We start from the raw sequence: 12964 nt of genomic DNA on the forward strand, positions 1-12964 counted from the left end.
TTTAATAATTTTGATGTACCTCTAATTAATTCTATCGACTTTTTCATCGTTCGTCTTTGTTGAAGGTCGACAAGGTCGAGATTAATCACTTCATACTTTAGTTCTTTTTTAGAATCATTTTCAGAGAATGATTTGACTCAACTATTTTTTCTGGTACTTCTTTTACAAAATAATAACTCCATTGTATCCCAATAATGTGTCACCATCCTATTGTGATGATATCTTTACCCGTGTTTTTAAAAGATTCTTTACTTAATATTAATATATATATATATATATATATATATATATATATATATATATATATATATATATATAACATCTTTATAAGATACGCTTAGTACAATTACAAATTTACAATTAATTTATTACTACTTTTCCTATGTACTTGGATTAATTAACAAGCAAGACGAATGCGAGACAATACATCAATATGTATTCCTCAGTTATAAAATTATAATTATTTATTAATTATTAACTTATAGCTATAGTTCACACTAAATGTATACACTTTATATAAGTTCGTATGGTTTTGTTCGCTTCAATCTCTTGACATCCTGCGCGCCGTCCAGCAGTTTTATTGCTTCCACGTTAAATCTTGGATAACTTCGCAAATCCATTTAATTTTCAGGTCATCGTGTAGTTCTTCGTTGGTTACATAGCGATAGGCACTATCACACAACTAGCGTATGACTAGTTGATTTGAATTTTTAGTGCAAGACCATATTTGCATCCCAGAGGTCCAAATTGGCTTTATAATTGTATTATACACCAACCTCTTTGATTTTAGATCAAGTTGAGAGTATCTTCCTACTAACCAGTATAGTTGTTTTATTTTGGTTCTAATCTGTTTTGCTTTTTGTCTAACGTGATGCTTCCAATTTAATCTACCGTCAAGATGGATTCCAAGGTATTTAGCTGATTCTGCTTGACGAATCGGGCATCTATTGAGTGATTTAAGATTTTATTATTTCGCCTCAATGCAAAATTAATGTGGACAGATTTAGAGCTATTAGGTTAAATTTTCCAATCTTTCGTCCATTTGTAGATTTTGTTGACTGCCACTTGCACATTTTCTATTGCCCTAGGCAGAGATATATTTGCCATAATAACTATGTTGCCAGTAAAGGTTCCAAGTAGTGTTTCTTTTGTTGTTAGAATGCCAGCAGTGTAGAGCAGATACATGAGAGGTCCTAAAACTCTACCTTGTGGAACTCTAGCCGAAATTGTTTTAAATGTCGCGAACGCCATTTCGTGCGATACTCTAAATTTTCTTCCAAATAAATATGACTCCAGCAATTGACAATAGTTACGCGGTAACAATTTGCTCATCTTACCGATTAATTCCAAATGCCAAACCCGATCAAAAGCTTGTGAGACATCCAGAAATATTGCAGGGCACTATTTCCTTTTATCAAACGCTCTTTCCATAGCCGCAGTTACTCTATGCACTTGATCGATTGTTGAATGGTGATTTCGAAAACCAAACTGGAAAGCTGGTATTGTTACCAAATGTTTAATACGATTAAATATTAGTTTCTCAAATAGCTTTGATATTGCAGGTAGTAGCGAAATAGGTGTGTAAGATTCGATTTGTTCTGCAGGTTTGTTAGGTTTTTTGAGCATAATTATTTGTGCCACCTTAAAGCATTCCGAGACATGCTTCAGCGTTAAACAGGCATTAAATATATATGTCAACATGATGATTGCTTTTCGTGGCAGTTCTTTCAACAATCCAGGTGAAATGTCATCTATACCAGGCGCCTTTTTAGGTCATCAATTTCAGTGGCAACTTCCAGTGGAGAAATTAGATTTAGATCTACATCGGGTCGATAAACAGGAGACGTATCTTAGATAGATTCTAGATTCTAGATTAGGTAGATTCTATATCATTAGGTCGAAATATGTTAGCTAAGTATTGTGCGAACAATTCAGCTTTCTCATTGTCTCGTTGAACCCATTCAATAATTGGTCTTTTAAATCTTCGAGTTGCTTTCCATAGCGAATAATCTTTCTTTGCTTGTGGGCTTAATTCACTTACATACTTTTGAAAGCAATTCTGTTTATATTTTTTGATATTTTGATTCGTCTGATTACTAATTCTATTAAAAGTACGTTTGTCGTAAGCATTTCTGCAGCAAGATCATCTATACTTTTAAGTCTTACTTTTAAAGTTATTTGTTCCTGTAGTATTAATCTGAATTTGGTCCAGTCAGTATATTTGTTGGTAAGATTAGGCTTTTTTACTTTTCTTAGGATTGTCGCGCCCAGTGTTAACAATACTGGAGTGTGATCAGATGGTAGATCGTACAAGCTTTCTATATTAATTTGATTTAATGAGATGCCTTTTGTAATGTAGAAATCCAGCAGGTCTGGGACTTTATTACTGTCTGTGGGCCAGTAAGTGGGTTCGCGATCTTCATATATATGCATATATATTTTTTTATATGTAATATTCTCGCGGGTGTTACATATTGAGTCATCTTCCGCGTTTAAACAGCAACATCTCAATAATACTAGAATAACCTAATTCACATAATTATATTTTAGATTCTTGAATACATTCGTAGATAACCGTCTATTGGTCAATAATAAATCAAAAGATCATAAAAAAATCAAATAATGAAATTCAATATTGCTAAAAAACTGCGTCTAAACTTGAACACCTTTTATCATATTCACGGAAACATATTTATGCTTTTCAAACTACCGAATTGTATAAGTAATCATTATTCAAACAGTCACGAGTCACTAAAAATGAATAAATAATTATTTTTTGAAAAATATTTTAGCACTATTTATTTTTTAACAATATTCGTGTATATATTGGATTCCCAGTAACAATTAGATGGTTGATGGTTAACTTTCGCGGAAATTTTAACATTCGCCGTCTATTAATAAGTTTCCGATAATTTATTTTTAATAGTATTATTAAACTTTAAAAATTAAGAGAAAATAATACTAGATTATATCTAAATGTTTGTCTAAATTAATATTCGTTTTAATATATTTGTTATTTAGACGCAGGAAGTACGAAACATATTCTAAGGATTTATACTATTTATATATTAATAATCCGGTCTTAGGTTATCGAAAATTATGTGATGTTTATAATGGTGAGTACTTTAATATCTGAATTTGCTTGTTCCAAAGATAGAATACCGGTTAAAGCCCGCAAAAGGGTCACAAAATACCCTGACCCCAAAGAGGACGTTGGTAAGTGTTTGGTAGAACTGGAAAAGTTGCTCATGGTATGCTCATACCTAGCCAAATAATTAATTCGACTATCTATACTATATATCACAGCCTATCACCACCACAGTATCACTTTTAATTTTGCCATATTCTGCAAAATATAATGAAAAATGCTGCAAATACATGAATAAATTATCTCCTGTGGAGTAAAATAGTATCAGAGACGTACTAAAGAACTCCCAAGATAACTAGAACGAATCAAATCAAAATGTTCAATCATTGCCAAGGTTTGCAATTTAGGAATGAATATCTATATGCTATCAGGCCTAAAACACCAAAAAAGTTCTAAAATAAGCTCAATTAAATCCAAAGTATATTGCCTTTGAATTATATGTTAATTATGAACGGACCAAACTTTCTTGTCTGTTAAGGTCAATGTATGTATGTTAAGCGCAATATTATGGCGCCAATATGTTTTCAAAAAAGTTTTAAAATATAATAATAAAATAAAATATAAAGTGATATTATGCAAAGCTTAAAAATAGCCTTCTCTGATGAATATATATAGATAATTAAAGCTAGAAGAGAGGGAATCCAATAAAATTGCGTCATGGTGTATTATTTCATGCAGTGAAAATGATTAAAATTAAGCCGTACAGTTTAATTTAAAAAAATCTTCTGTAATATCTTTCTCAACAAAAGCATCTTTACAAAAGCATTCGTTAATTATCTTTAGAATTTCATATTCATGTGAAGCAGTTAAGAACTATCTAAGTTGCTGGAAGCTGACTTATGAAATAAATTGGAAATAAAAAAAGGTAATTGGCTGCCTTACTAATTAAAATTCAGATATATTGAGAGGCGTTTCTTGATTTGCGATCACCAGCTACAATAAACAAAAGAGTTTTCTATAATTTAAGAGGTAGATATTTGCGAATGAAACTTGGTAAACTAAGAATATTAGTTGAAAGTCCAAATTGTTAAACCTGATCATTATTGTTTGATTCATGATGCGTTTTAAAGAAGATGTATAATGGAGTCCATGTAAAGACGAGGGAATGCTTCAATATGAAAGTAAGAAGAATAAATAATATTATTCTTAAATTTCATTAATAACAGATATTTATCTACAAATAAATCTAAATCTACATTACATTCAAAAGTTTGAAAACATCATATTTTTAGCTGATATAAAAGAATTCAGTGTGCATTCTGAACGTACACTGAGTGTAATTTCATGTAATATTCAGAGTTCATAAGCGTATAAGATGAAGGAGGCCGATTTGTTTTGAAAGGCCATGGGCTATATACATTCTGAGCTAGGAAGGATATTCTATGCGCTAAATTGTTACGAGCTATTGGACGTAACAAAACCGGAGGAGATCCGAATCTATAACAAAGCAGGAAGACATATTTGTTGTAATGTTAGCTAAACGCTACTTTCAAATTCAATTGTAAAGAGAAGTCTACTGTCTAGACTAAAAAGGATACCTAACTAGTATTTATGAGATAAATAGACTAGAGTAAGCTAAAACATATAAAAAGTAGACAGAAAAGTATCAAATTTTTAGCTTTAATAGACTTGATTTAGTGAGTCGATCAAAACATGGTGGCTTGGGCGATGATTCGGTAATAATAAGCTCGACCATATAATTTAAATTTATGGAAAACTGTAAAAGAGGGTTATCTGAAAATATAATTCCTTCTGGAGTTAATCTAATGGGCTAAAGATTTGTTTTTCCTATTCTCCAATCGAATTAGTGTCGGATAAACTTGATAGAAAAGTGTAGAGTTCATGCCCATCTAGCTCAAAACAGTTGTAGGAACACTTAAAATGTGAATGGACGACATTGGTCTCAGAATACTTGAACAAGTTGATAAAAATAATGAGCAAGAGATTAAAAATAAGGGTGGTCATTTTGAAAAAGTGTATTCATTGTTTTATTGTTACTAGATATATTTAACTAACTTTAACTAAATATCAGCCTAATAAATTGTTAGTTATCAATTTTATTGTCGTTTTTAATTACCTTATTGTTTCCAAATGTTCGAAAGGTAGTATGTTTATTAATTAGGAACCGAATTTATTTATCCTAAGTTCTTCAATATTCTCGAAATCTATATGTTTCGGTAAATACTATTATTGTTTGACCTAAATGTATTTTTAGGTTATTGAACAAGTCTTCCTAATCACTATATAATTAAGATACTTGCCAGAGTTATCGGGTCTTTGTTTCTATATATTGTAATTATGATATTTTGACAGTTAAAACAATAGAAAAATATAGTTGAAATATATAATGTTAATGAAAATTATACTGCATGATTTAGTTGAATAAATTAAGTGTTCAAAGGTACCTGATAATGACGAAATGTGTGGTACCATCACAGAGTAAGTTTAATGATCAAACAGGAACCGTATATGATGCTCGAACGATTATTTTACGCGTGTATATATAAACAAATAACTTCCTCCGGTTCTAGGTCGGTTAATATTCACTAACAATAAGCAAACCGCTGACTTACCAAAGGGTAATCGCACACAAAACTTAAACAGACGGGGGTCTCGAACAAACTACGACGGCGACTGGAAGAAAACTAACCTCCCGAAGATGTTCAACCAGAGACGTGATGTTTTTCAAAATGCTGATAGGCTAGAGACAAAAAATGGTTAGCGTGTCACCTTCGTTTTTTTACTCCCCTGCATTTGCCACTGGTGTCAGTACGCACTGAACCCGTCGCTGGTCATTTCGCTTAAAAGAAATGTGGACTGTCGACGACAACGCGTTGATTTCTCGAAATATTTTAATTATTGTATCAGTTTGTTTAAATACGGACGTCGGTATAGTTTGGAGATGGATAGATAGCAATTAGCACAGTATTTATCTTCGATATTATTGTATAGTATGATGTATATTAGTAAATGAGTAATTTTAAAAGTATTGTCATCGATTTTAATGACGCACGGTAAGTTAATTCATCCCTAATATAATAATCAGCTAATTTCAGAACATTTCTTACCTATCAAGTGTTTATTAAGTTATAACAAGTAAATGTGAAATCAGATTTTATTTTTTTGAAAATCATTACAACTGGACAAGTAAATTAATTAAAGATATCTTTTTAAACATTGCACTGTGCGCCTCATATCACAATTTCTGCCCACATTGCACTGTGCGCCTCATATCACAATTTCTGCCCAAAAATCTGTAACTTCTGGAATCAAACAATAATATGGTCCCCATTAATGTAAAAATTATTTAAAACATTCTGAGCAATATTGGAAAGTTGTACGAGATTGTAAATTTAGTGAATAAAATCTGGTGTATAATAAAATATAATATATATGGTTAAAATGTGATGTAATTACTTTGTTTCTAAAATAATTGAATTGCCGGCTTTGTTGGCGCAGTGATAAAGGCGACAGGACGGTCCTCCTACTGTTGCGATAGTCTCGGGTTCGGTTCCTGCTGGAAAATGATCGTAAATTTATGATTGTGATTGTTTAATATTTGTAATTGTCCTAGGCAAGGGTGCAAAGAAGATTTTTGCCGACGAAAACATTAAAAATATCCACAGGCATTCTAAAGATATCAACTGAACGTGTACATCATATCATTCACGAATATTTGGGTATGAGAAAGCTCTGTGCAAAGTGAGTGCCGCGCGAGCTCACTTTTGACCAAAAACAACGACGAGTTGATGATGATTCGGTTTTTGCATCGATATGTGACAATGGATGAAATATGGCTCCATGATTTCACTCCGAAGTCCAATCGACAGTCATCCGAGTGAACTGCACACGATGAACCCGCTCCAAAGCGTGGCAAAACGCAACAGTCGGCTGGCAAGGTTATGGCGTCTGTATTTTGGGACGCACAGGTAATTTCATTGACTACATTGAAAAAGGAAGGACCATCAACAGCGAATATTACATAGCGTTATTGGACAGTTTGAAGGACGAAATCGGCGAAAAACGGTCACATTTGAAGAGAAAGAAAGCGCTAACTCACCAAGACAATGCATCGTGTCACAAGTCAGTGAAAATGATGGCAAAAATTCATAAATTGGGCTTCGAATTGCTTCCTCATACACCGTATTCTTCAGATCTGACCTACAGTGACTATTTCCTGTTCTCAGATCTCAACAGAATGCTCGCTGGGAAGAAATTTTCGATGAATGAATGAAGAGTTGATCGCCGAAACTGAGGCCTATTTTGAATCAAAGGACAAATCGTACTACAAAAATGGTATCGAAAAGTTGGAGGGTCGCTATAATCAATGTATCACCCTTGAAGGAAATTATGTTGAATTAAAAAAACTAATTTTGCCAAAAAATGTGTTTTATTATGGTAGGCCGGGGACTTTTCAACTGACCTGTTATGGTTAAAATGTGATATAATTACTTTATTTTTAAAATAATTTAAATGTCACCTTGGTTAGTGCAGTGGTAAAGGCAACAGGACGGTCTTCCTGTTGTTGCGTTAGTCGCGGGTTCGAATCCTGCTCGGGCATGGTCATAAATTTATGTTTGTGATTGTTTTATGTTTGTCATTTTCCTAAGAGTTTAAAATCTGACAATGAAAATAATTCCAGTCACGCTAGTAACCAGGCTGTGTAAGACTGGGTATCTGGGGTGATTTTTAAGTTGGTCACTCGCCAGTCGGTAAGCCTAACGCCGAGGTCCGTGGTTCGGAGCCCACGTTAAATTATAGGTCCAGTTCAAATAAACCCTCGTTGGTAAAAAGGAGATTTTTTCACTCATTATACAATTTAATATTTTTCCAAATTATTCATCCTGTAAATAATTTATAAAATTTTAAAATAATAATGAAAAAATTAAAAAATATCTTAAAAATTATGTTACAATAATCATTTGGCTCTGAAAATAAGTTCTAATAGAGCAGCATCCACGTGTGTTCTTTCCATACATTATTTAGAACTAGACGAATTCATTAACAAGAATAAATATTTAAATAGCGATATCAAGAAAATATTATTTACTAGCTGACCTGGCGAACTTCGTACCGCCTAAGAGTCAATGAATGTCCGATGGCGGAACCAATAATCGCAATTTCCCTTTGGCATTAAGACAGCACAATCCAGGCGTAATAAAAAAAAATTGCAAAATGTTTGTGGGCACCTGATAAATATTTCCTTAAATGAAAGAACGTATTTAAATAATGGTATACAATAGTGTCAGTTGAAAAAGGATTGAGATATTTATTGGTTGTCTATAGATTAGATGTTATATAGTACTGTAGATACTACTTATGTTATTGGCTTATGGATTAGCAAGGTACTAATGACCTTATCTTGTAAGTAACTTAATTTAGTTTTAACTTTCTGAAGACTTATATAATATCGCAAAAAAAATAATTATATAATACACAATTATAAGAATAGTATTACAACGTATGTAAATGATATGTAACATAATTATGCATAGGATACAAAGCACATAATAAAATAATATATTCTCTAGTATTTAGTTTGAACATATAGTTAATATATCGTGAAATTAAGAAATAGTTATTCGAATTCTCGAGTAAAGTGCAGTTAGAACCGGAAGAAATTAACAAGCTGAACAAATGAACATTTTGATGACATTTTAAAGCGTATTTGCTTAATCGTCGAAGTATCTGGAACCACAATATATACTAAAGTTAATTTATACTGTTTCATTCATTGGTCTGGAAATTATTAGGTTTTCAACATATTCATTCTATCTCCTCGATATTTGGAAGACGTCTTTTTGTAAACGTGTAAACGTTAATTTATGCGAATGGTGTGTTGGTGCTTGTTGTGGTTTGGTGCTAGTTTAAATCCGATAATTAAAGGGTTTTTCGTTCAACCATCCTTTCAATTTTTGCAGAAATAATGTGTGTTTAAGAAATAGTGAATATATAAGAATATTTCTTCAAACTTAGTCATCATCCTAATTGTTAAGTATCTTAAGATAATATTCGTGATACAATAAAGTCTCTTTCCAAAAAGTACACCAAATGTATCACTCACGGTCTCTGTCTCACTTTTCTCTAACAACTAAAAATGTTTTCAAATTATAAACTCTATTAAATAAAGTTTATTTTTCGCGAATTTATTAAAAATCAATATTATTGCCAAGTTTAATCAACATAACGTAAACAACAACTAGATAATAATTAAATAGTATTTTAAAAATAAGCTTTTGATTATATAAATTAGTCAACGTTAATTATTAGTAAATATTTTTTTAAGTCACCAAATGCCGTTCGCTGTCTACCAAAAACAAAAAGTAATAATAACTAATTAGTACACAGCAAATCAAAGCATCGATATAAATAATAAACACTTTGTTCCTTCTGGTTTCGGAAATTCATTTACATTTATTTCTCGTTAGGGCCCATTTATTCCTCTTAAGGAAAAACATTCTACGCTATAAAAACGATAATACTTTTCTTTCGTTACAGAACAAAAAACTGAATGAAAAACAATGGGCATTATGTAGTTCTCTTATAATTTATACGTAGCGAGTCATTAAGCTCTAAAAGGGAACAAAAACGTATCTGTCTCCTGTTTCAATCAGTTTTGCTATAGCCTTACAAAATGGTACTATTAATTTCAGTTATATGAGAGTTTTAACTGAGTTTAGAGACATCAAAATATGGTCCGTTTATTCCATTTATTTGTTAGAAGTGATAATGACATCTATCAGTGCCCAGTTTATGCATCTAGGCCGACGCGTAACTTGAAAGAAACATATACTTACAAGACGAAAGCAACTCGGACTTGCTATCTTGATTATATTTTAATTTTTATTGGGTTTCTAATTTATTTTTTGAAGTCGGTTCAATTTTTTGTTAAAAATATTTTATTTTTCTCGTTCTATTTTTATTGAGTTTTACAATGGGTAGGCCAAACAAAGGTATGAAGAAAAATAGGAATAAAGAAACAATAATTGCCTAAGTGATTTAACAAATGTAACTAAATTAGAACAACTAAAACTTATTGTCTTCCCCAGGAATCAAACCCGCGATCTCCGTTTGGGAGCTAAACGCTCTAACCATTACATCATAGAAGCAGCTGTCTATAGGTAGTGCTTAAAAAGCAAACTGAATTGCTTTTGCACTGAACGACTTCCGATTATCCGTCACATCAGCTCAAAAATATGTGAAACTTGTAAATGCCTTTAAAATTTAAGGTTTTCCCTCGATTTCCCCCTTCCCCCAACAGATCCTGACTTGGTTCCAATGGGACCACCTCGGAGGTGCATTCTTTCGATTAAAAATATTATTTTGAAAATCGGTCCGTAATCAACATAGAATCAGGCGAACATAGAACCTCCTCTTTTTTCAAAGTCGGTTAAAAATGATTTTCTAGAACCACCGAGGGTAATAATCATTTTAAAAAAATCGTTGTGAAATTATCTCTGTTTACGACTAAAAAGCAACATTAAAACCTATTCGGAAATAGTACATTAATCATAACAGTACAACGACTCGTCGATAAAGCCAACATCGTGCGCTGATATTCGTTCTGTTGAAAAACTATACCACAAAACAAGCGTTCTTGTAAATCAGTGATGGTTTTATTCTAATAGTCGTTACAATCTAATTATCTTAGTCTACGCAATTATTGTCAAGCCAAATGTTTGACAATGTAATTATAACATTCTAAATGTGCCTTTGTGATCATTGCCCTCTGATGTCGGGGTTTCTCAGCTTGTTCTCAGTTATATAAGAACATATGTCTGTAAAAAAACAGCGCTATTAAAGGGAAGCAAAGGAATAAGTGTAAGATATTACCTGAGGTAGGGTTTTCGCGAAACATTTGTGTGCCATCCATGAACTTTCGCAAGGACTATTCCCAACTGAAAAGAAAATCGATAATTAATAAAGCTAGTATGACTAAATTCACCGTCGCAGTTATGGTTATTTTATAAAAATATAAAAGTTTCTGTTGTAATTGTTTGTTACTGTTCGTTGCCGACTAACCTACAATTTATTTTTACAATAATTTAAAATTAGAGATATCTTTAGGACAACCAATCGATGTTTACTTAGTCTCTATAGTAATAACAAGTCCATTGAAAAGTCCCCAGCCTGACACATAGATGGCGCTACTAGAATTAAATCCATATGTTTTTTAGTTAGCTCTAACCCTCAAAAGATGCGTGTATAAATTTGGCAGCTGTCGGATCATTACTTCGTGAATTATAGCATTTTGGGTGAAGCAACTTTTGTTATTGTGAAAAAATGGACAAAATGGAATTTCGCGCGCGCGCGCGTTGGTAAAATATTGCTTTTTGAAGGGAAAACATCAGTTAAAGCAAAAACTTGGCTTTATGGCAAGTTTCCGGAGACTACCCCAGGAAAATCGACCATCAAGGATTGGTATGCTAAGTTGGTACGCAGTGGACACCAAAAAGTGGTTGTTATCGACGAAAATATTTAAATAATCCACAAAATGATTTTGAATGACCGTAAATTAAAATTGAATGAAGTAACAAACACTCTAAAGATATCCACAGAACATGTACACCATATAATTCACGAATATTTGGATATGAGAAAGCTCTGTGTAAAGTGGGTGCCGCGCGATCTTACTTTTCACCGAAAACAAAGACGAGTTGATGATTCGGAGCAATGTTTGAAGATGATCAAGCGTAATAAACCCGAGTTTTTACGTCGATATGTGACAATGGATGAAACATGGTTCCGCCGTTTCATTCCGAAGTCCAATCGATAATCATGCGAGTGGACTGCATACGATGAACCCACTCCAAAGTGTGAGAAACGCAATAGTCGGCTGGCAAGATTATGGCTTATGATTAATTATAATTTTGGCATTATTATTATATATGGTTATATTATTATTGTATTTTGGGATGTGCATGGAATAATTTTCATTAACTACCTTGTAAAAGGAAGGACCATCAACAGCGACTTTACATAGCGTTATTGGACCGTTTGAATTGGAATATATTGGATGATTTTGTTACTTCGGTTCCATATAAATTAACAGTGATAAATTTAGTGGAACTAAATTTTCATTTGTAAATCACTACTGAAAAAGGGAAGTAGGTAGGAGAAAAAACCAGGAGGAGCTTCTATTGTCACTCAAGACTATTTTGTGATTATGACAAACAGAAATAGATAGATGCTCCTAAGGTCATGTTTAGTATCAGTCAGTCAGTGATGGTTGATTTTTCTGGAGAAGACCAAGTTTTATCAAGTCAGTCCTTTGATCCAAATTTATGACAAAAATCAGCACCAAATATACATATTTGATTAGATTTTTTATATAAATAACCAGTTTCGTGAATTTTGGAATGTTCATTAATGGAAACAAAACTCCACCAATCATCATAAATTGTTTTATTATATGTTGATTACAACTTAAAATCGTACATTAATATTAGCTAGAATAAAGTTTTGAGAAATATTTTTTTGCATTCGTTCAGGTATAACAACATTTTGTTTTTAAATTAACATGTATTCCGCAAAATTTTCAGCATAACATTTATGTGTTAACCAAGCGTTTTCGCAGGCAGTTTTACCAACTAGAACAGAACAAAACATTACAGAAAAATCTATTATAAATTAAATAAAGAATTAATATACATCAAAAGTCCCATTAAATTACTGCAAAATACGACATAGAAAACAAAAATAACACAGGTTACTGGTAAGTATGATTAGTATTATCAAATAAATTCAAAACGCTCTTCGTGTCAGTCCATTATCCATCGTTGTACACGAAATAAAAACCGAATTTCCTGGAAATCA

The 12964-nt window shown here is 32.3% G+C and overlaps 2 protein-coding genes and 1 long non-coding RNA gene across 6 annotated transcripts in view; 1 reads left to right on the top strand and 2 right to left on the bottom strand.

The window, feature by feature from the left end:
• Positions 1–5860, bottom strand: part of LOC143202196 (putative multidrug resistance-associated protein lethal(2)03659) — a 66118-nt gene extending 60258 nt beyond the window's left edge. Inside the window, exon 1 of the mRNA XM_076413514.1 lies at positions 5722–5860. The gene's annotated coding sequence lies outside the window, so the exon portion shown is untranslated. The remainder of the gene's footprint in view (positions 1–5721) is intronic.
• Positions 5482–5870, top strand: LOC143202204 (uncharacterized). Its single transcript, XR_013007097.1, has 2 exons — positions 5482–5587; positions 5680–5870. It is a non-coding gene; the product is annotated as an uncharacterized LOC143202204 (long non-coding RNA).
• A 4872-nt stretch (positions 5871–10742) lies between these two features.
• The window catches only part of LOC143202202 (general odorant-binding protein 83a), a 45894-nt gene continuing 43672 nt past the window's right edge, over positions 10743–12964 (bottom strand). For 2 of the 4 annotated variants that reach the window (XM_076413528.1, XM_076413530.1), the window contains 2 exons: positions 10982–11046; positions 10743–10926 (listed from right to left, as the gene is read on the bottom strand). In XM_076413528.1, coding sequence (XP_076269643.1) covers positions 10909–10926; positions 10982–11046 — 83 coding nt within the window. In that variant the 3' untranslated portion in view covers positions 10743–10908. Of the gene's footprint in view, positions 10927–10981; positions 11047–12538; positions 12739–12964 lie in introns of those variants that run through there. The other 2 variants (XM_076413529.1, XM_076413531.1) reach the window with 1 other exon arrangement.

This window comes from Rhynchophorus ferrugineus, unplaced genomic scaffold, assembly GCF_030347505.1.
Source record: "Rhynchophorus ferrugineus isolate W39M unplaced genomic scaffold, kcgeb_rfMv2 rfM9, whole genome shotgun sequence".
In the NCBI taxonomy this organism is placed as follows: domain Eukaryota; kingdom Metazoa; phylum Arthropoda; class Insecta; order Coleoptera; family Curculionidae; genus Rhynchophorus; species Rhynchophorus ferrugineus.